The 23,260-nt window shown below is 38.0% G+C and overlaps 1 protein-coding gene across 8 annotated transcripts in view; it reads left to right on the plus strand.

Moving 5' to 3' along the window:
• The first annotated feature begins 9,004 nt into the window (after positions 1–9,004).
• Positions 9,005–23,260, plus strand: part of DPY19L2 (dpy-19 like 2) — a 107,736-nt gene continuing 93,480 nt past the window's right edge. For 3 of the 8 annotated variants that reach the window (XM_074379831.1, XM_074379835.1, XM_074379836.1), the window contains exons 1-5: positions 9,625–10,420; positions 14,854–14,878; positions 15,737–15,824; positions 18,120–18,257; positions 19,785–19,868. In XM_074379831.1, coding sequence (XP_074235932.1) covers positions 10,045–10,420; positions 14,854–14,878; positions 15,737–15,824; positions 18,120–18,257; positions 19,785–19,868 — 711 coding nt within the window. In that variant the 5' untranslated portion in view covers positions 9,625–10,044. The other 5 variants (XM_074379833.1, XM_074379832.1, XM_074379837.1 and 2 more) reach the window with 5 other exon arrangements.

The raw sequence follows: 23,260 nt of genomic DNA on the forward strand, positions 1-23,260 counted from the left end.
GTTAACAAGGTCTAAATTAGTGAACGTATATTATATTGCTGGACCTTTTGAGTTAATAACAATGGTAACTTGTCCTAAGGCTTACTACCATTCCTAGTAGGTGGGGACAGAGTAAGAGATACTAAGAAGTTTCCTGGTGAGTCATCACCTAGTAAAGGCCCTGTGTAGGGCTATATTATAGTAGGAGTTACATTGACTTCTGGGGCATTCCAAGGTCTCCCCTCCTTATCCATGTCTCCGTTATTTTGCTTCTCCAGCCAGGACAACACACTTTCTTCTCCAGCTGCTCCCTCCCCACCAAAAAGGAAAAAGAAAATTCTCTAAAAGGCCAAGGAATAAATATTCTTAGATGTAAAGCATCCTCATCCCATGCTGCCTTTTTCAAAGAGATGTTAGTATATTTACCCCATTTCTGTATTTCACAATAGCTTTTCAGGCTGTCCTGCATATATAGGCCGACTTATGTTGAAAAAATCACTTTCAAATAAAGAGGGTGAAATGACTTTACACCCCATTAAATACTCAGTCAAGCTTCACCATGACTCAGTAACTAAAAAGTTCAAAAAATCCAGTTATGTAATGTGCAGAGTAACAAATTGCAAGAAAAACAACTTAATCTTCCAATGACTAAGTAAGAAAAACTGTTGTCATTATTAAACATGTAGTAAACTGATAATAATTACAAGCAAAGCAGTACTCTACCTTAGATCTAGACAATGCACTGGATAGAACATAAGATTTTCAGCTTTCTTCTTTAAAGAGCTGTACCTGGCTGGAGGATGGGTTTTATACAAGTTTTAATGTTATTTTAGAATGTACGGATTTGTTTTGCAAACACACATAAAGTTACAAACTTCTTAAATTTTAGAAAACCATCAAATCCTTTAATTGCTACTTATATTCTATGCCAATTATAATATTCCAAGACTTATCTTTCTTCAGAATGCTTAAATATGGAAAGGTTCATTTATAAATATTTGATAGGTAAATAATTCATATGTATTTTCTAGCCCTTTTTTCTCTGTCCTTCTCTCAAATAATTTCACTACCCTCTCCTTTTTAAATGAAGTATCTTGATAATAAGAAATCAAAATCATTTTTGTGAAATAATACATATGGACGAAAAAATACAACTTGTATTTTACTTCTGGTTCATTAAAATATTATGTTTAGTTGGCTTTTTTCCTCCCTTATTTTCAGGAACGTAAAAGAAGTTGTTTTATTTCCTACAGTATAAAATTGGATAAAGCCTCTTTAGTAGACACTATCACAGTTCTGTTGTTTGCTGTGTTCATTTGCTTATGAATTGCGTGAGAACAGTCACTGTAATGAAATGTGTGTGCGGGGGGTGGTGGTGGGGTGGGAAGGGCATGGGAAATGTTTTATGGAAAAAAGAAGTTATAAGCCTAATACTATGAAGTAACATCTAATGCAGTTCTTTTTAAGTGCAATATATTTATTTCTGCTAGAAATGTATTATCAACCTTATGTAATATTTGAAGCATTACATATTATTTGTAAACAGCTTAAAATTATATATTACCCCAATTGTACATAAGTACAAATGTGTGGATATTAGTTTCTTTCATTAAAAATTGTGTTTTTTTAAAAATATATATGCACCCACATACACCTTTCATTCTCTTACACACTGCGTTTTATGATGTTTGATACTTGTTTCCTTACCTGACAAAAAGGACTAGATAAGATTGTGGGTCACGGCTGGCCACTCACAGGCTAGACACAGCGTGGGATTGCTGCACAGTGTTTTGGGCTTGTCTTTAGTATTTGAAAGCCTTTGGAAAAGACATTGCTCTCAAGTTCCCCCCATTTTCCATTTTTCTGCACCCAGTCCCCTTCACTTGTTTATGCTACCCAGTGAACCCTCAGAATCACATGATTTTGTACCTCTCTGTACTGAATTATACTGAAGACTCCATAAAACTTAAAACCTACTGTTTTAAGCCATGAGTACTTGGATATGCTGTAATGATATTACACAAAGCAGAATGACACAAAATAAGATTAACCAAATTATAAGTCTTAATCCTCCTTTCACATGACAGTCCTTCAAAATATTTGATGTTATCATACCTCCTGCTTTCGAAAGTCTACCTTGATTATCCTTAATTTTTTGTGTGCATGCCTAACACTAACCTTTTAGAACTCTTTTATTTGGAAGAATTTCATGCTATGGAAAAGTTGCAAGAATAATTTAAAGAAACCTTGTGCACCCTTTATGCAGATTCACAATTGTTAACCTTTTGCCCCATTTACTGTATCGTGTGCATTTACGGTGAGTAGTGTGTGCATAAACATATAGGCACACAAATAGATGTGTAATATATACATATTTTTCTGAACCACTTGAGAGTAAATAGCACATGTCATGCCCCATTATTTCTAAATAATTCGAAGTATATTTCCTAAAAACAAGAAGATTCCACAAAATAATCACAGTAGAGTTAGCAATTTGAGATTTAACAATGATGCAATATTATAATGTATCATCTGTATTCCAGATTTGTCAAATAACCCAGAAATGTCTTTTGTAGCATATTTTTTCTTTAGTACAGATCCACTTCAAGAGCACATATTGTATCTAGTCATCATGCTACTTTAGTCTCCTTAAATACAGTATAGCTCTTCAGCCTGTCTTTGTCTTACACGGCAAAAGGATTCCTATTGTATTAGAAATCATGAATTCATGCTGATGCCTCCAATTCCAGTGCACTTCCACAGAGTTCTTTTTTCTTGCTTTTCCCCTTTCTATATCTGTATGGATATAGTAGAAGAAGGCTCAATAATAACCTCAACATATTTGTGTACCTAACTCTACCATACACTTAAAACTAATTTCAGATGGTTTCACAAGTACAACTGCAATACACAAACCTTCTAAAAAGAAGTCAGCATTGTTTGCATTGTTTCCCTGATACTTAACTAAGAATACATAGCCAAGTGACATGTTCAGCAGTTACTTGATTAATTCATTTTTGTCCTCCTGGATGGTTATGTTACTCATGTGCAATACAAGTGGGTTTATTTGTTCAGTTTGCTTGAAGTTTTAATGGATCTTTTTCTTCCTATTTTTACTGATTTTTTTTAAAAACAGAAAATGATGTGCTTCCAACAAACTCATAGAACTAATAATTGATTATGGGAAGATTGAATTATAGCAAGGTTAGAGGATAAAAGAGTAATACTTAAAAAGACAGTTGCTTTCCTATATGCCAGCAATGAACAATTGGAATTTGAAATAAAAAGTTGTAGCATCACTTAAAAAAATAAGAAAAAATACGTATAAATAAACAAAATATTCACAAAGGCTATATGAGGAAAACTACAAAAATCAAAGAAGATCTAAATAAATGGAGAGATAGTCCGTGTTCATGGATAGTTAGACTCAATATTGTTAGGATGTCTGTCCTTCCCAACTTGATCTATAGATTCAATGTAAACACAACCAAAATCCCAGCCAGTTATTTATGGCTAAGAACAAACTGATTCTAAAATTTATGTAGCAAGGCAAAAGACCCAGAATAGCCAACACAGTATTGAAGAAGAAAAACAAAGTCAGAGGACTGACACCACCCAACTTCAAAATTTACTACAAAACTATAGTAATGAAGAAGATATACAATATTAAATAAAATATACTTAATACAAAAATATAGTAATAATGTGTGCTATTGGCAAGAGACAGAAAGCCTAGAACTAGGCCCATGTAAATATAGTTAAATGACCTTTGACAATGGAACAAAGGCATTTCAGTGGAGAAATAATAATCTTTTCAATAAATGGTACCAGACAACTGAATATCCACATGCAAAATAAGTCTAAACACAGACCTTAAACCTTTTGCAAAAATTAACTTAAATGGATCATAGACTTAAACACAAAATGCAAGACTATAAAACTTCTAGAAAGTAACAGGAGAAAATCTAGGTAGCTTTGGTTTTTTAGGCACAATAACAAAAGCACAATCCATTAACAAAAAATATTAACATGATGGATTGCATGAAAATTAAAAACTTATGTGAAAAACATTTTTAAGAGAATAAAATGACTAGCCACACTCTGAGAGAAAGTATTTGCGAAAACACATATCTGATAGAGGATTTGTATTTCAAGTATACATAGAGGTCTTAAAATTCCACTATAAGGAAAAAAATCATGGGCAAAAGATCACTCTGAACAGATAATTAATCAAAGATATACAGATGGCAAATAAGTATATGAAAAGATGCTCAACATCACATGCGATTAGGGAGGTGCAAATTAAAACATGATCTACAGCTACATACCTATTAGAAGCGGTAAAATTCAAAACACTGGCAACACTAATGCTGGTGAGGATGTGGAGCAATAGGAACTCTCATTGCTTGTGGAGTGCAAAGTAGACAGCCATTTAAAAAGCTAGTTTGCCAATTTCTTTCAAAGTTAACTTAGTCTTACCATATGATCTAGCAAGTATGTTCCCAGGTATGTGCCCAAGTGAGTTGAAATTTTACGTCCACATAAAAATCTGGACGTCTGTTTACAGCAGCTTTAGTCCTAATTGCCAGAACATAGAACTAAGATGTCCTTCAAGAGGTAATGGATGAACAGTTTGTGGTACATCTGTTATTCATACAATGGAATATTTTTCAGCAATAAAAAGAAATGCACTATCAAGCTGTGAAAAGACTTGGAGGAATCTCAAATACATATTGCTAGTTAAAAAAGGGCTATAAACTGGATGGTTCTAATTATATGACATTCTGGAAAAGGCAAAATTACAGAGATAGTAAAATGATTAGTGGCTTCCATGGTTTGAGGGGAGGGAGTGAAGAATGAAGGGATGGCACACAGGTAATATTTAGGACAGCGAAATAACTCTGTGATGCTACTATAATAGTAGATACATGAAATCATGCATTTGTTAAAACTCATAAAACTGTGCAACTCAGTAAGCCATAATGTAAGCTATGGACTTTTTAGTTAATTCACTAATATTGGTTCATCAGTTATAACAGATATGCTACAATAATGCAAATAGTTGGAAACTGAACAACTTACTCCTGAATGATCACTGGATAAACAATGAAATGAAGGCAGAAATAAAGATGTTCTTTGAAACCAATGAAGACACAACATACCAGAATCTCCGGGATTTAAAGCAGTGTCTAGAGGGAAATTTATAGTAATAAATGCCCACATGAGAAGTGAGGAAAGATCTAAAATGGACACCCTATTGTCAAAATTAAAAGAGCTAGAGAAGCAAGATCAAACAAATTCAAAAGCTATCAGAAGACATCTTCATGCATAAGAAATTGTGAGACAGCACAAATAAAAACCCATCTTTTCTGCAGAAAGAGTTTAAACTAAAATGCATATTTTAAATTACCAAAGTATAAGTGGAAAAGTTTGTAATGTTTTCAAAATGATCTTTGCTGAACTACCTCTATCTAGCCTTGAGGCTAGAGATGGAACTTAACCATCCGCTTAAATTTATATCTATGTATTTGTGCAAAGTTAAAAACTTTTAAATTTAAAAAATTCTCTGAATCAATGAAAACAAAGTCATTATTTGGAAAACTATTGACCATGAGGATGATCTTAATTATTTTGATATATGAAACATACAATGTAATCTTTATGTGGGGTTACATTTGGAATTTCTCTACATTTCATATTCAGTAAACGGATTTATTATAAGAACAATTTTTTTTTTTTTAAGAATGAATTTAGTAAGTACCTGTTTTGAAATTTTGATTTACAGATCATCGTTGCCATCTGCTGGTTACATAGTTTAATTGCATTTTTAAAAATCCCCGTTGCTTTACTAAGGAGACAAGAAAAAACTGAGGCAAGTTCTAGATATCCATACTGGATTAGAGAGCTCTATGTAAAACAATTTGCAGCCAGGTACAGTGGCTCATGCCTGTAATCCCAATAGTTTGGGAGGCAGAGGTGGCAGGAGCGCTTAAGGCCAGGAGTCCTAGGCCAGCCTGGGCAACATAATGATACCCTGTCTCTACAAAAATAAAAAAAGTAGTGGCCGGGTGCGGTGGCTCACACCTGTAATTCCAGCACTTTGGGAGGCCGAGGCGGGTGGATCACGAGGTCAGGAGATCGAGACCATCCTGGTCAACATGGTGAAACCCCGTCTCTACTAAAAATACAAAAAATTAGTTGGGCATGGTGGCGAGTGCCTGTAATCCCAGCTACTCAGGAGGCTGAGGCAGGAGAATCACTTGAACCCAGGAGGCAGAGGTTGTGGTGAGCTGAGATCGTGCCATTGCACTACAGCCTGGGTAACAAGAGCGAAACTCCGTCTCAAAAATAAATAAATAAATAAAAATAAAAAATAAAGTGGCTAGGTGTGGTGGCCTGCACCTGTAGTCCAAGGTACTCAGGAGGCTGAGGCAGGAGGATTGCATGAGCCCAGGAGTTCAAGGTTGCAGTGAGCACCACTACACTTTATCCTGTGTGACAGAGTGAGATACTATCTTAAGTTAAAAAAAGCCAAATCATGAGACATCTCTGTTTCAAAGAGGATAATGCAAGAATGTGTTGCATCATATCTTATAATGTGCTATTTTAATTGTCAATTCATCTAGACTAATTTATCAAGCTAACTGCTTTAAGTTATTGTCATTAGTTAGTATGCAGCTAAAACGTGACGCAAATAACCATTCAAAATAACAAGTTAAAAAAAGTGACCATTGATAGAGAAGCTGTAAAAAGGTGAAAACATCCATGATTCTATTCAATTGCTAATAAAACTGTCATGATTTCCCTCTTATACACAAATCTACTCCTCTCCTTAGTCGAAGTAGCTACATAATTATTTAGGCAACTTTCTTCCGGTTAATTAATGAACCTAAAACGTGTATTACCGTTCAATAATTACTAACATATCACTTGATGACAAAGAAACCAAGTGAGCAAAATATTAATTGGAAGTATTGGCAAAAACAGCAATTACTTTTGCACCAACCTAAATCACTAGTGCACTATAGGGTGGTCAATCTGGAACATAATAAAGGAGCATTTTTTAAAACCATGTGCCGTGTTTAAGATGATTTACAAGCATTAATTCATTCAATCATACAATCGGTAAGACAAATAAAACTGCCTTCATTTTTCAGATGAGGAAATTAATCCTAGAGTGGCTAAATTACTACCTCGAGGTAATACATTGGTAATCTTCCTATATGAGTCCCCTGTGTAAAAGATTTAGAGTGGCACATGGCACATAGTTAATTTTATGTGTTTACTAAACATCTGAATCATAAAATATATCCTCTTTTCCTTTAACACTGTATCATGACTATTTTTCTATATCATTAAATATCCATTCAGAATGACCTTAGTGGCTGTAATCTTTCCCTATATGAACGTTTCATAACTTAGTGTTTGATATTGAGGCCATAACTGTTTTTTCAATGATATAAATAATAGCACAATGAACATTCTTATAAAAAGATTTTTTAGGCTGTTGTGGTGGCTCACGCCTGTAATCCCAGCACTTTCGGAGGCCGAGGCGGGCAAATTTTGGGGCCAGGAGTTCAAGACCAGATTGGCCAATATGGTGAAACTCCGTCTCTACTAAAAATGCAGACAAAACAAAACAAAACAAAATAGTTGGGCGTGGTGCTGGGCGCCTGTATTCCCAGCTGCTGGGGAGGCTAAGGTAGGAGAATCGCTTGAAGCCTGGAGGCAGAGGTTTCAGCGAGCCGAGATGGTACTACTGCACTCCAGCCCAGGGGACAGTGCGAGGCTCCGTCTGAAAAAAAAAAATTAATTTTTTAAGTGGTAGAAATGACCAGATTTGTACTTTCAAGGGCTAGACCACGGATAAGAGAGCATACTTTATCCTACCCGGACACCAAGTGATACAAAAGGCAATTGGAAACTCCAGAAAAAAACTGACCAAAAAGAAAAGTCACTCCACTCCATTTATTGTTCCAAAAAAATTAAAACAGTCAATTTTAAAGTAAGGTGTTTTCAGTTTGCCTATCCATTCAAGAATATATTCTTATCAACCCCCATAAGTACCTTATATTTTAAATTCCACATTGGACAGATAGGATTTATTAGATATTAAAACTTGGGCAAATAACCACATCCCTGATGCTCGATTTTCAAATTTGCATATAGTTATTGCATGAATTGAGAAAACATTTTGAGCACGAAACATAATGCCAGAATGTAGAAATGCTCCTTGAAAAAAATCTCACAAAACAAAAACTTAAGGGTAATAGCACTTACTGAATTTAAATGAGTGACAAGATGAATAGTACTGTCAGTTAAGTGCTCCAGACCTTCAGAAAAAGCATAATTAATATGCGCTGGAGAAATGGGCTGAGGGTTGGAAGGTGATAGCATTCAGATGGACAGGGAGAAAAGTATGTGAAAGCCAAGAGGTGGCTTTTCCATATGAGGAAAGGAATTCAGCAGTTACTGTGTCTCAGGTTGTGAACCTTGCTTGAAACGACTGGGATGGAAGATTTGTGTCTGAGGAAGTGGGAAATTAAAGTTGAAAGGTATATTGGGGCAATTATTGAAGGCATTGATGAGCAAGCCTAGGACTTGATTTGTGGGCTATGAGGAGCTATGAACATTTTTGTACTGTGTTGCATCAGGAAAAATTAACCTGGCCACAGTGAGCCGCGATTTAGACTGCTCAGTTAGGACACTGGAGTTCAATTTGATCCATCATAGAACAGATGGGAAGCGAAGCGATGTGGACTCCAGCATGTGGCCCGTGACAGAGGACCTGGCGAATGTCAGTGGCCCCAATGCATCTGTGCCAGTTGCTCTGACCTCCTGTAGGGCTGCGTGGTGACTGGGAGGCCACGCGCTCCGCTCTTAGTTGGTCCTGGCTGGTGTCCGTTCTAGGAAAGTGCTGAAAGCGCATGAGCACACCGCTCCTAGGGCTGACGATTTCTGAGGAACCTTACTGGAAAATAATTTTTGTTTTAAGATTCAGTACATGCTGTCCTGTGCCAAAGAATTGGCATCAATCTGAGGCTCCAGGGTCAGACCCACCGGACTCACGCCGGCTTTGTCACGTGTTGCCCGCAGCCTCGGCCCGATCCCTCCGCATTGGCAAAGGGCACTGACTGTACGATACCCCCGCGATCGTAGGAGAGCAGAGACTTTCCTAGTGCCCGGCGCACCACAGGCAGTCCGAGAGTCCTTTGGCTTCCCTGGCTCACTTCCTACTGTCCTTTCTTTTAGCTGAGATCTTCCTCTTTAATACCTTGTTAATTAACGCGTAACCTTTTGGTTAAAAGGTCAAAGCTAAACCTAAACCCAAAGATAATAATTAAACTACGGGAAGTTCTTCAGACTGAGTCGCCAGCAAGCTTAGGTTCCCAAGCGGTGCGGGGGCGGAGCGCGGAAAAGCGATTGGTGGCGCTTTGCCCACTGGGCGTGTGGCAGGCGCTGGGGAGCGTGCCGAGAGGCTGCGCGAGAGGTGATGGGACTGCGCGAGTGTGGGTGGAGGCTGCGCGTATAGGAGGCTGTAGGCGCTGGGGAGCCGGCGGAGAGACCGCTTGGAGGTGCAAGCTCGGGAGGCTGCATGCGCAAGGAAGCGCGTGAAGGGGGATGCGCGAGAGGTGATGTGTTCCGCGCGAGTGGGGCTTGGGAGCGTGTGGGTGCTGTGCGTGGAACTGCGCGCAAGGTGGGGGCTGCACGTACAGGCCTGGGGACTTCGCGCACCGGGGACTGCAGGCGCTGGGGAGGGTGTGGGGCGCCGTGCGTGGGGCTGCGCTCACGGCAGGCTGCACGCGCGGGGAAGCGCGAAGGCGGGGGTGCTGCGCGCGCTGGGAAGCACGTGGGGGCGGGCCGGGCCTGCCCGCGCGACTGGCTTCGACCGCACGACCCCCACCCCACATTTCACAGTCGCCATGACGACCAGGAATCCCGCAACGGCGGCAGGGACAAGTCGTTGAGGCTGCGAGGCGAGTCAGGCCTTTTCGGACCTCGCCGGACTCGACTGGGTTGCGCCGGAAATTGACCCAGCTCCATCAGAACAAGGACTATGAGAAAATGGTCGGGCAAACGAGGAGTAAGCTCAGAGCGACGGCTCCAGAACGGGTTCAATCTTCCCGCCCCTGCCAGTCGAAACGGCGGCGCGGGGCCTCCGGAGCCCGGGAACCGGAGGTGGAGGAGGAGGCGGAAAAGTCGAGGCTGTCTCTTCAGTCTTCGACCCTAGGTGGCGGGAGCCTGCCACGGGGCGCCCGAGGATACTCGCCGCGGAGGAACCGAAATCAGAAAGCGCGAAATTGCTGGCAGCTGGACGCGATCGCTAAGACCCTCCTTCTCGGCCGCTTCCAGTTCCTCCACGGTTTCCTGGCGCAGCTCGGGGAAAAGGCGCAGGAACTGCAGGCGCGTAGCTGCTCCAGCAAGACCACTCTCTGCATCGGTGAGGAGAGCCTTAGGAGGGAGCCGCAGGGCGCTTAAGTCTCTAAAGAGATCAGTTTAACAAGCAAGGGTTTGTGGGTGCCTAGTAGCTAATTATTGCAAGGTCCTAGCCTTCTTGTTTCAAAAACGTTTTCAGCGTTTTCTGACAGTAGTCACCCCAACGTCCCCCTAATGAAATGTTATCTGAATCAGGGCAGCCAGTTATCACGCTTGGTAAAAAATGATTGGCTGGCTCTTGGGGAACAGACCTTATGTTTCTCAGCACCCGAAAGCGGAACACATGGAGTTAAAAAAAATTAGTTGAGAACATTTATAATGGAAATAGGGTCAAAGTAGGTCTATATTGCCCTATTGATCCATCTTGCCATGGAGCTTCAGTGTCTACGGTTGGGAGATTTCGTTAGGCGTTTGAAGGGGTTTTCTTCCCCCACTTACATCCTTCATTTTCTGTAGCATAAGAGCGAACTTAAATGTTGTTTTTATTGGTGTGGAATCAGTTTTGAGCCTAGCCCTAAGTCAGACTGGCTACTGATACTGTGATAGATAAATGTCTCTTAATGTCAATTATTGTAATTTTCTCACTGCACGTTGACTCTTGATGTCAAAGTAGAATGTGTCTCCACACTTGAAGTGTTAACGACACTTGAGGAATGATGGAGGTTCAGACTTGGATTTTATCAGATGTCTAATTAGGCCAGTGAACACATCCCAAGTCTAGAATCAACGTGGTCTTGGACACCAAGCAGTACTGCCATCCCCAACACAAGCTCCTGTGCACCGAGGTCTGGTGCGTTAAAGGAGCCCTAGGGGTGGGTGAAACAATGAGTGACTGTTATGAGTGTTATGGGAGTTCAGAAGTGCGAACAAATGCTTTAGGGTGGGAAGTGGGAAATGAGATCAGGAGACTTTTAGAAAAAGGTGAGATTCGAATTGTGACAAAAGGCTAATAGTTGGATATGTCGAGCTGAGATCAACAAGTGTCAGAGGCTGAGAGAACAGCATGATCAAAGTCATGGGAGGCAGAAAACATGAAAGCCAAGTGGGCTGAAATGAAGGACATGAAAAAGAAGTAGTAGGAAGTAAGTTGAGATGGTTGATTGGAACCAGCCTTGGAGGGTCTAATTCAAGGTAAGGTGTAAGGCATTTGAACTTCATCCTATAGGAAGGTGTTGATGGATTCTTTTCTTTAAAAAAAAATTTGTTTAATGAGATGAAATCACATAACATAAAATTAACTGTTTTTGTTTGTTTTTGAGATGGAGTCTCACTCAGTCGCCCAGGCTGGAATGCAGTGGCACCATCTCAGCTCACTGCAACCTCCGTTTCCTGGGTTCAAGTGATTCTCCTGACTCAGCCGCCCAGTAACTAGGATTACAGACATCTGCCACCATGCCTGGCTAACTTTTTTTTTTAAGTTTTAGTAGAGAGGGGGGTTTCACCATGTTGGCCAGGCTGGTCTTGAACCCCTGATCTCAAATGATTCACCCACCTTGGCCTCCCTAAGCACCCAAAGTGCTGGGATTACAGGAGTGAGCCACAACGCCTGGCCAAAATTAATTGTTTTAAAGTGAGCAGTTTAGTGGCGTATAGTACATTTCCAGTGTTGACACCAACTGATTTTTAAATAGAGTGGCATGATCAGAAGTGTGCTTCAGAGATTAACTCGGCAGCAGTGTGCAAGAGAGATTGAGAGAGGGAGCAGAAAGAATAACTGGAAAACTAGCACTAGAATCCAGGCAATAATAGTCTTCACGAAGGTAACCACAGCAAGTATGGAGTGGAGAGAACAGGTGAGAGCTGATGGAGACAGACAGGACTGGATGGGTGGCATCTTAGAAGAGGAGGCTGGGAAGGGAGAAAGTTCAGGAATGAAGGTTATGGATTGGGAGTTATCTATGTAGACGTGGGCACTGGAATTTTAAGACTGAAATTGCCAATAGAGAAAAGTGGGCAAAGGACAGATACTTGGGGTAAAACTTGGTTTTAAGAGATGAGAGGAAAATGAAAAACCAGATAAAATCAGAGTGGTCAAAGAAATAGAAGAACTGGGAAAGTTGGTGTGATGAAAGATGAGAGAGGAAGAGATCCAGAAATCTTACCAAATGCTATAGAAAGATGCACAAGAATTGTGATAACTAAAAGGCCATTGGTCATTTTTAAATAACTTGAAGGAACTTAGAAGAAGGAAATTGGCCAAAGGTCTTGTCATTGAACCAGGGGAGAGAGAGAGATGGGGAGTATATTGGTTTGAAGGGCCAGCAGATCTCAGAGAGTGTTTTAAGGTCTGGGATTTTTAAAGGCTGAAGGGAAAAGGATGAGAGAATCCAAGAAAGGAAAAAATTAGTGGAACAGGTCTTGGAATATTTGGGAGGGGTAGAATTAAAGGCACAAATTTGAGAAGCTAACTGTGGAAAAGACGAGAGAGAATTCCTCTTCTGAGATGGAAGGGAGCAGAAAAGTGAGGATTACTATATGGAGAAATGTTAAAGTGGAGATAAAAGAAGTTGGAAGTGCTGGCTTCTAATGGTCTTTGTTTCAGTGAAATACGAGGCTGGGTCACCTTCAGAGGTGAGATTGATAGATAGGATGCCGGGGTCCAGGGGATGTGCTTCTGTCACAGCTTGGAGCTTGGAAAGGGCACGTGATAAGTCCTTCATGCATTTAGAATACTGGCATCATTACACCATATCATCTTTTTTTTTCCAGATGTTGTATGTGGGGTGAAGGGAGGGAGTGAGAGACAGAAAGATTTTGAGCATCTTTGGAAAGCTGGATGAATTTGGTGGTATAGTTGACCTTTTCCTTTCATATTATCTTAAGATTGTTTGCCAGTGTATATAATTGTTAGGAGAATTAGAAATAGGATACAAATGTAGTTGAATAGGATAGTCTCTGTATGTCTTAAATTTAATGAAGCCTAATAAACAGTTAATGAGCACCTGTTTCAAGTTGAGAGAGAAGGTATGAGGTTTAGTTTCAGGATGGTTCCAAGTATATTAGATAGAAAGAGTTAACATATGTAGCACATATGTATTTTTTTCAACAAAGAGCCCAAAAGTAAATATTTTAAGCTTTGCAGGCCACATACAGTTGAAGCAGCACCACCAGCTGCTTCTGCTTCATTTTTACCAATCTTTTAAAAATCACAGCAACTGTGCTTGCAGGCAGTCCAAAAACAGACCATGGGCTATACTTTGCCCATCCTAGTATAAAACAAATAAATATTCTGAGAAATATTTAAGATAAGCCCAGGACAGTTAGTAATATGGGAAAAGATCTGGAGAGGCATGGTTGAGAATTTCAACATTGCAATTTAAAATTTTTTTTTACATTTAATTTCTTCAATAATTATTGAACTAATTTTTATTTTGTTAGCCAGGTGGAATGATTTTTGAATTTTTAAATTGCTATTATTGGTGGTTTATAAGATGACTTGCCAAGTATATTTGGAACACCCATAAGAAATACCATTATAAAATCTCAGAAAGGAGGTAGGACTTCTGGATTAGCCAAGTAAATGCACTCCTCCATGACAACAATGAAAATACTTGGAAAATTATCAAAATCATTTTCTTTAAAACTTTGGAAATTAACCAAAGGTTTACAACAATTTGGCATTAACTCAAGAAAAGCTGCTGAACCTCTATAAACAGCAAAGCTTGCGGTGTTTTAACTTGTTCTATTTTCTCCTCCCCTCTTCCCAGCTCTATGGTACCCTTGAAAACAAGGAATTCCCCAGCCAACCAAGGGCACAGTCTGCGTTTGCAGTTCCTGTAAAACCTTCATGCTCAGAGCAGTGTCTCCCAGATCCCTGGTGAGGTCTTATGTATGCATGGGGCACTGGCCCAGGTGACTCCAGATTAGTCTCCTAGGCCATCTAGTACCTCCTAGGTCTGGGAGCGTGCAAAGAGCTTGCAATTCAACAAGAGTTGAGCTGCACAACGGAGCTTTTAGATGTGCTGCTGAGGAAGTGATTGCCTGCATTTAACCGTCTTCGGATGAATGCCAGGGAAACTGACCTAGAGTGGCTCCTCTTGGTTGGAACTAGCTGAAGCATACTGTATATATTTACTTCTTTTATAATTTTTGTAAAAATTTTATGTAAAGGAATAGAAAATAATACTAAAAAAACAACAAAAAAGGTCACAATCATCCATAAAGCCATCACTCTTACAAATTACCTGAAGTTAAAAAAAACCTTCTTCACGTCTCTCCTTTTGCTGGTCAGGTACTGCTGCTGAGAGGTAAGCTCTGTTCAGAATTTGCTTTGTGTCCTGGATTTTTTCCTATACTCATAGCGACAGGAATAGCTGGCCATCTTGCTTTGTGTGCTATCTTTCCAGACATATGAAAGAATACGTTTGAAATACTTGCTTTAAGGGTAAGTTATAACAAAGCAGCTTTTAATAACTTTCCTTTTTTTTCTTTTTCCAGCTGCCTGTGTAGGAATTTTGCACTGGTAAGATTTAGTTTCAGTTTGAAATATTTAAAAACATTTTAATTAAAAATTGCCATCACTTTTTGCATAAAATAAAACAACTTCTGGCTATATTTGTTGAACATCTTTATGTGCACCAATGTATACCTATATTTTCCTTTTTTACAAACCTCATATGTTAAGGAGCATTTACGAAATAGATGTACTAGGGAACTAGCAACATGAATTAAAATATGCTTTACCAAAGAATTCACTACACATTACTTTAAATATCTAGCTTAAGCATATTTTGCATGTGTAGTTCATTTAAAACATTCCTTTATTTTATGGTAATTATATGTTGTTAGTTAAATAACTTTTTTTTTTTTTTTGAGACAGAATCTTGATCTGTCTCCCAGGCTGGAGTGCAGTGGCACAGTCTTGACTCACTGCAGCCTCTGCCTCCCAGGCTCAAGTGATTCTCATCCCTTAGCCTTCCAAATAGCTAGGATTGCAGGTATATGCCACCACACCTGGCCATTTTTTGGTATTTTTAGTAGAGATGAGGTTTCACCATGTCGGCCAGGCTGGTGTCAAACTCCTGGCCTCAAATGATTCACACACCTCAGCCTCCCAAAGTGTTGGGTTTACAGGTGTGAGCCACCATGCCCAGCCACAATTAAGTTTAAAAACCACTGAGTTAAGGAATTTCAGGTGTATGCTACATTGGATTATAAATGCCTAAAAACATACAAGTTAGTAAGCAAATTATAAAATCAATATTATAACAAATTATTGTTTTCCTTTCTGTAACTTTCTTACTTTGCTTATCACTTAGTGATTTTAGTGTTGCTTTTGAAACTTGTCCTGATTGTAATATGATACTTCATTTTTTTCTAGGATACATTTAGTAACACTTTTTGAAAATGATCGTCATTTCTCTCACCTCTCATCTTTGGAACGGGAGATGACTTTTCGCACTGAAATGGTTAGGTTTCTTCTTCTAATGAATTAATTTGTGATTTAAGAATAGTGAGACGATGAGGTAGAAATGTATTAGGAATTGAAACGAACTTTTGGTGAACTGCACTGTTTCTTAAGCTATAACCCAGGTTTGTTATTTAAATAGTAAAGTGTTTGAGATTATTTTTCTGTTACTTATTTCATTATCTCTCACCCTTTCCTAATGCAGACTTCTTTTTAAGATAATAAAGATGAATTATACTATCTGTGGAAGGAGGAAAAATGAAGGCACTGAAGAAGTGATAAAGGGGTATCAAATGAGATGTTATCAGAAATTGCTTTCTCTTTTGCTACAGTTGGGCGATCCCATGTTTTACCTGGGTCTTTTAATGATTATTGTTAATTCAGCTCTCTTTTGATTTCAAGATAATATCTTTTGAGAAATAACTTGATATAATTTTTAAATAATTTTCAGGGTTTTTTTGATACCTAGTCTTTAAATTGGAGTTTTCTGCCATATACATCTCACATAATTATTGTGAAGAGTAAGTGGGATATTGAATACCAAAACTGCAGAATTTTACATTTATAAGAGACCATAACCATCCATCTTCCAAATCTGCTTGCAGCTGGTCAGGGGCCTAGTAAAGCATTGTAACTGGCTCTCCTCACTCTAGCCACTGCTTTTTGTTTAAATTGTGATAAAGTTTAAATTTTAAATTGTAATAAATTTAAACATATGTTTATCATTTAAGTATACAACTCAGTGACATTAAGTACGTTGGTATTTTCTTGCAACTATCCCCACTGTCCACGTTCAGAACTTTTGCTATCCCAAACAGAAACTCTGTACCCACTAATCACACCCGACTCTGTTTTCTGTCCTATGAATTTTCTTATTCTAGGCCCCTCGGCCACTGCTTTTTATTTTCATCCCTATATTGACCCTATAATGTTTCAAAGCATTGGTTACATTAACATATGTATGACATTTGACTATTTTAAAGGTATTTCCAAAGACAATATAAGTTATTATTAAATAAAGGGTGTAACTGGCAGAGTCTGGACTTTGGTTGGCAGATCGCTGGATTCTGATAGCAGTTCTGTGCTTTCTTGTACAATGGCTAGTCAGGTAGCCTCTCAGATTCTCAGTAATCTCAGCTGCTCAATAGAGATAAATGCCAACCTTACAGGGGTTGAGGAAAAATGGAGAGAGATAATGAGTCACAGCACATGGCGGAATACTTGGCACAAATCAATAGCTCTTATTAATAACTTATTTATATATTTAATATTTCCCAAAATATAGACTTTTACAAATTAGATATCCTTTAATTATCATATTGCCTTGCTATCCTCTTAAGCAGAAAGGAAAATTCTTTATTAACTCATATTTTGCCAGTCAACTATTAGGTAATGGCCTTTCAGACATCAGCTGAAACAGACCTTTAATATAGCAGTTACTCAGGTTGCTTAATCTATTAAAAGTTAAGGAGTTGGGGGAGGCAGGTATGGTTATAGCATACAGCATTTTTTAGTGGGAGTGCATTTTAAACAACATGGCCCTTTATTTGCTTTTAGATTTTAGGAACAAAGGCAAGAAATAGATGGGGAAATAAGACACAACATGCGGTTGTTAATCCACAAATTTTAACTCAACAGCACTTTTGCTGTCCTAATGAAACCTTTATTTTATATCCTGACATAAAAGAACCTGCTTTTTAGCACACAGCATTTGTGAGCAACAATAGTCAATCGACATTTAGCTTTCACTTTGTACAGAGCCATTAGGTAAAGCTATGAAGTAAGCTAGAAGCACTGGATTCCTTGATTATGATGCTTATGGTCATTGTATTTTATTTCTTAAGAGGATAGGAAAAAAACTAATTTTCTATATGCAAAGCTGTACAGAGGCATAAAGGCATCCCTGTTTATGATAGAATTAATCATATTTCAACCTTCAAACCTCTCAAATGTGGGGGATAAAACCAAATTTGGTAAAATTAAATGTATACTGTCTGCATATTTTAAGACATTATTAGAAAAACTCTTTAAATCATTTGACTATCCCTCCAACTCTTTTGTTTGAAAGCCTATAGAAAAAGTGAAAGAATAGTACAGTGATCACCTGAAAATACATGCTTCTTAAAGTCCAGGAATGCAAACTAGGAAGGAGTAATTAGGAAGTCTTACTACTGACATTTTTGGTTTTTTTTTTTTTTTTTTTTTTTCTGGAAAAAAAGTTCTAAAGAAATGATAAAAATAAATATTTTAAAATTTTAATTGCATTGACAATATGTGCCTTTTTTTTTTTCAAAAGGGACTTTATTATTCCTACTTCAAGACCATTATTGAAGCACCTTCATTTTTGGAAGGACTATGGATGATTATGAATGACAGGCTTACTGAATATCCTCTTGTAATTAATACAGTGAAACGCTTCCATCTTTATCCAGAGGTGAGTCATAATTTGAGACAAATAATATTTGTAGAGTGCTCCTTTTTATCAGATAAAAATAGTAAGCACAATGTTGTTAAAAAAGAAAGGGAGGAGACCTTTCATGTTTTTTAATTGTGTGTACCCTTGTGGTTGAGCAGAATATCATAAGTTCCTCTCTTAAAATTTAAAGATTCCAGAAACTGTTCTGTATGAACTCAAAGAATGAACCTTAGTGTGTAAATAATGGCCAGGGCAATAGACAAGCCAGATGGGAAAGGGAGTCATGGGAGGCAAAAAGCTTCTAAATGAGGATGGGCTTTTGGCTTTGGAGACCTTGTAGGAGGGCATGATGACCACGTGAAGGGATAGTGAGAGTGATGAGCTTGAATAGTGATCCTGGAGTTATGTTAGTAAAGTAAGATTTATATAGTCACACAGCCAGAAATTTATGACTGTCTTCTAACACTTAGCCTAAAAGAGTATGGTTTTTATAGTAGTCTGTAAATTTTAGAAATTTGGAAAACAGACAAAATTAGCGAACTCAGTTTGTGAACTCAAGATAAATGCTAAATTTGACACCATGGTAAATACTATTGAGTTTAAAGTTGTCTCAGAATCCAGCATATTAATTAAAAGTTACTGCTGTTTAGTACTTTATTCATATTTTTGTAGCTTTAAAAATTTATTCCTTTAATTTTGAAATGCTTAAAACTGCAGAGACTTAAAAATAATATTCAAATATGTGTGATCAACCATCTAGAATAAATGCTAATCTTTGTCATTTTTGTATCAGCTATTTTAAAATAATTAGAATACCATAAAAACAGTTAAATCACCTTTATTCTGCTTCCAATCCAACTTATACCTTTATTAAAATTTGAAGTGTATATCCATCCAATCTCTGTTTTCAGAGATTGTTTTATTGTTTTTATTTTATTTAAGTCCACATACATTATACTGAATGTGTCACCGTATGATTTTTACTTCAAAGTTGTATTTTTGAACTCTGTATGTATGTATATGTGTGTGTGTATATATATATATATATATATATATATATATATATATATATTATATATATCTTTAATTTTAGCCACTTTATGAATTCTGAAGTTTATGTATTTCCCAACTTAATATATTTTTTCCGGTTTTTTAATTGCAAGCAATTAGAAAATGTACATTTTTGTATGGTTTTCTTCTGTATATGTGCAATATTTTGTCTAGGATATATACCTAGAAATGGAATTGCTGTTATAGAGTGTGTGCTTTTTCAGCTTTACCAGATACTGCTAAACTGCTGTCTGAAGCAAATGTAGCGGTTCACGCTACGTCTAGAATTTTCTCATATCCTTATTAGATTTTGAATTGTCAGACCTTGTGATTTTTACTCTTATGATGGCTGTGATAAGCCGTTTGTTTTAATTTGTGCTTCCCCTTAAGATTTTTTGTTTTGATTATTGTATTTTCGAGTTCTGAAAATTTTGACTTTTCTTTATGTCTTCTGTTTTTCCGTTGACACTTTTTTTCTTCCAATTTCTATTTTAGGTTCATGGGATACATGAGTGGGTTTGCTATATGGGTAAATTGCGTGCAGTGGGCGTTTGGCGTATGAATTATTTTGTCACCCAGGTAATAAGCATAGTACTCAGTAGGTAGTTTTTCAGTCCTCACCCTCCTCCCCCACTCCACCCTCAAGCAGGCCCCAGTGTCTGTTGTTCCCTTCTTTGTGTCCATGTGTACTCTCAGTATTTAGCTCCACTTATAAGTGAGAATACACAGTACTTGGTTTTCTGTTTCTACATTAATTCGCTTAGTGTACTGGCCGCTAGCTCCATCCATGTTGCTGCAAAGGACATTATCTAGTTCTTTCTAGTGGCTGCGTGATAGTCATGGTGTATATGTACCACATTTTCTTTATCCACTCCACCATGGATGGGCATTTAGGTTGATTCCATGTCTTTGCTATTGTGAGTAGTGCTACAGTGAACATATATGTGCATGTGTCTTTATGGTAGACTGATTTATATTCTTTTGGGTCTATACCCAGTAATGGGATTGCTGGGTAGAATGGTAGTTCAGTTTTAAGTTCTTTGAGAAATTTCCAAACTGCTTTCCACAGTGTTTGAACTAGTTTACTTTACCACCAGCAGTGTATAAGCATCCCCTTTTCTCCATAACCTCACCAGCATCTGTTATTTTTTGACTTTTTAGTAATAGCCATTCTGATTGGCTTAGTGTGGTTTTGATTTGCATTTCTTTAATTATTAATGATGTTGAACATTTTTTCATATGATTATTGGCCACACGCATATCTAATTTTGAGAAGTTCGTGCTCATGTCCTTTGCTTATTTTTTTCCGTGTTTTCAAAAAGTGACGTTGTGTTATTACTGTCTGCAGGCGAGGCCTGCATGATGTGGTGGGAGTGCTGGGCTCAGGAGACATGTGGGCTGTGAGGAGGAGATGATGACAGAAAGGCTGGAAGGAAAGGGGGTGGGTTTGAAGGCCAGGCCCAAGGGGTCCTTGAGGAAAGAGTCATGGCAAGCCACAGTTAGGCCACCAATCAGGTAAAGAAATTCTGGGAAATCCAGCTGCCCAGTTTTTTCATTATGTGGTCAAGGACACTAGGATCCTTCTGGTTCTTTGTGAAGGCAGCCAGCTCTGTATTCATGAACCTTAGGAACCCTGTCTTAGAGACAGTGCAGTTGTAACCATCCTTTCAAGCAAACTTCCGGAAAACAGCAATCAGGGACTCAGTGCGCCACTCAGTCTCTGTAGGGCTGGAGATTTTTGCCATGTTGGAGTTGAGAGAGTCACGGAAGGCTGTGACTCGGAGTGGTACTCTGGTACCCATTTTTTAATGGGGTTGTTTTTTACTTTCAATTTGTTCCTTATAGATTCTGGATATTAGACCTTCATCAGGCACATAGTTTGCAAATATTTTCTCCCTTTCTGTTTACTCCCTTGGTAGTTTGTTTTGCTCTGCAGAAGCTCTTTAATTTAATTAGGTTGCATTTGTCAGTCTTTGTTTTTGTTGCAGTTGCTTTTGGCCTCTTCATCATGAAATTTTTGCCAGGGTCTATGTGCAGAATGGTATTTTCTTTCTTTCTTTCTTTCTTATTGCACTTTAAGTTCTGGGGCACATGTGCAGATTGTGCAGGATTATTAACGTAGGTATACACATACCATGGTGGTTTGCTGCATCCATTCCTTGTAACGTACATTAGGTATTTCTCCTAACGTTATCCCTCCCCAATCCCCTCAACCCCCTGCTATCCCTCCCTTACCTCCCTCACCCCCCAACAGGCCCCAGTGTATGATGTTCTACTCCCTGTGTCCATGTGTTCTCATTGTTCAACACCCACTTATGAGTGAGAACATGCGATGTTTGGTTTTCTTTTCTTGTGTCAGTTTGCTGAGAATGATGGTTTCCAGCTTTATCCATGTCCCTGCAAATAACATAAACTCATCCTTTTTTATGGCTGCATAGTATTCTATGGTGTATATGTGCCACATTTTCTTTGTCCAGTCTATCATTGATGGCATTTGGGTTGGTTCCAAGTCTTTTCTATTGTAAACAGTGCCACAACGAACATAGATATGCATGTGTCTTTATAATAGAACAATTTATAATCCTTTGGGTATATACCCAGTAATGAGATTACTGGGTCAAATGGAATTTCTATTTCTAGATCCTTGAGGAATAGCTACACTGTCTTCCACAGTGGTTGAACTAATTTACACTTCCACTAACAGTGTAAAAGTGTTCCTATTTCTCCACATCCTCTCCAGCATCTGTTGTCTCCAGAGTTTTTAATGACTGCCATTCTAACTGGAGTGAGATGGTATCTCAGTGTAGTTTTGATTTGCATTTCTCTAATGACCAGTGATGATGAACATTTTTTCATGTTTGTTGGTTGCATAAATGTCTTCTTTTGAAAAATGTCTGTTCATATCCTTTGCCCAATTTTTGATGAGGTTGTTTGTTTTTTTCCTGTAAGTTTGTTTAAGTTCTTTGTAGATTCTGGATGTTAGCACTTTGTCAAATGGGGAGATTGCAAAAATTTTTTCCCATTCTTTTGGTTGCTGGTTTACTCTAATGATAGTTTCGTTTGCTGTGTAGAAGATCTTATGCTTAATTAGATCCCATTTGTCTATTTTGGCTTTTGTTGCCATTGCTTTTGGTGTTTTAGTCATGAAGTCCTTGCCTATGCCAATGACCTGAATGGTATTGCCTAGGTTTTCTTTTAGGGTTTTTATGATGTCAAGTCTTGTTTAAATCTTTAATCCATCTGGAGTTAATTTTTGTATAAAGTGTATTTTCTATGTTTTCTTCTAGGGTTTTCATTGCTTTAGGTTTTACATTTAAATCTTTAATTCATCTTGTGTTGATTTTTATGTATGCAGAAAGGACAGGGTGAAATTTCAGTCTTCTCCATATGGCTAGTTATCCCAGCATCACTTATTTAAGAAGAATCCTTTTTCCTGTTGACTTGTTTTTGTCAAGTTTGCTGAAAATCAGATGATTCTAGGTGTGTGCGCTCATTTCTGGGCTCTCTATTCTCTTTCACTGATCTATGTGTCTGTTTTTGTGCTAGTACCGTGCTTTTGTTACTGTAGCCTTACAGTATAGTTTGAAGTTGGGTAGTATGATGCCTCTGGCTTTGTCGTTTCTGCTTAGGATTGCTTTGGTGATTTGAACTCTTTTTTGGTTTCGTATGTGTTTTGTTTTATTTTATTTATTTCAAACCTTATTTATGGTGAAGAAGTATCCATATAAGTTTTAGAATAGTTTTCCTAATTATGTGAAAAATGGCATTGGTAGTTTGATAGGAATAGCATTGAGTCTGTAAATTGCTTTTGGTAGTATGGCAATCTTAACAATATTGAATCTTCCTATCCATCAGCTTGGAATGTTTTTTCATTTGTTTTTATTGTCTCTGATTTCTTTTAGCAAAGTTTTGTAACTCTCATTGTAGAGATTTTTCTCCTCTCTGGTTAGCTGTATTCCTAGGTATTCTTT

The sequence above is a fragment of the Saimiri boliviensis genome, chromosome 10 (assembly GCF_048565385.1).
Source record: "Saimiri boliviensis isolate mSaiBol1 chromosome 10, mSaiBol1.pri, whole genome shotgun sequence".
Lineage (NCBI taxonomy): Eukaryota > Metazoa > Chordata > Mammalia > Primates > Cebidae > Saimiri > Saimiri boliviensis.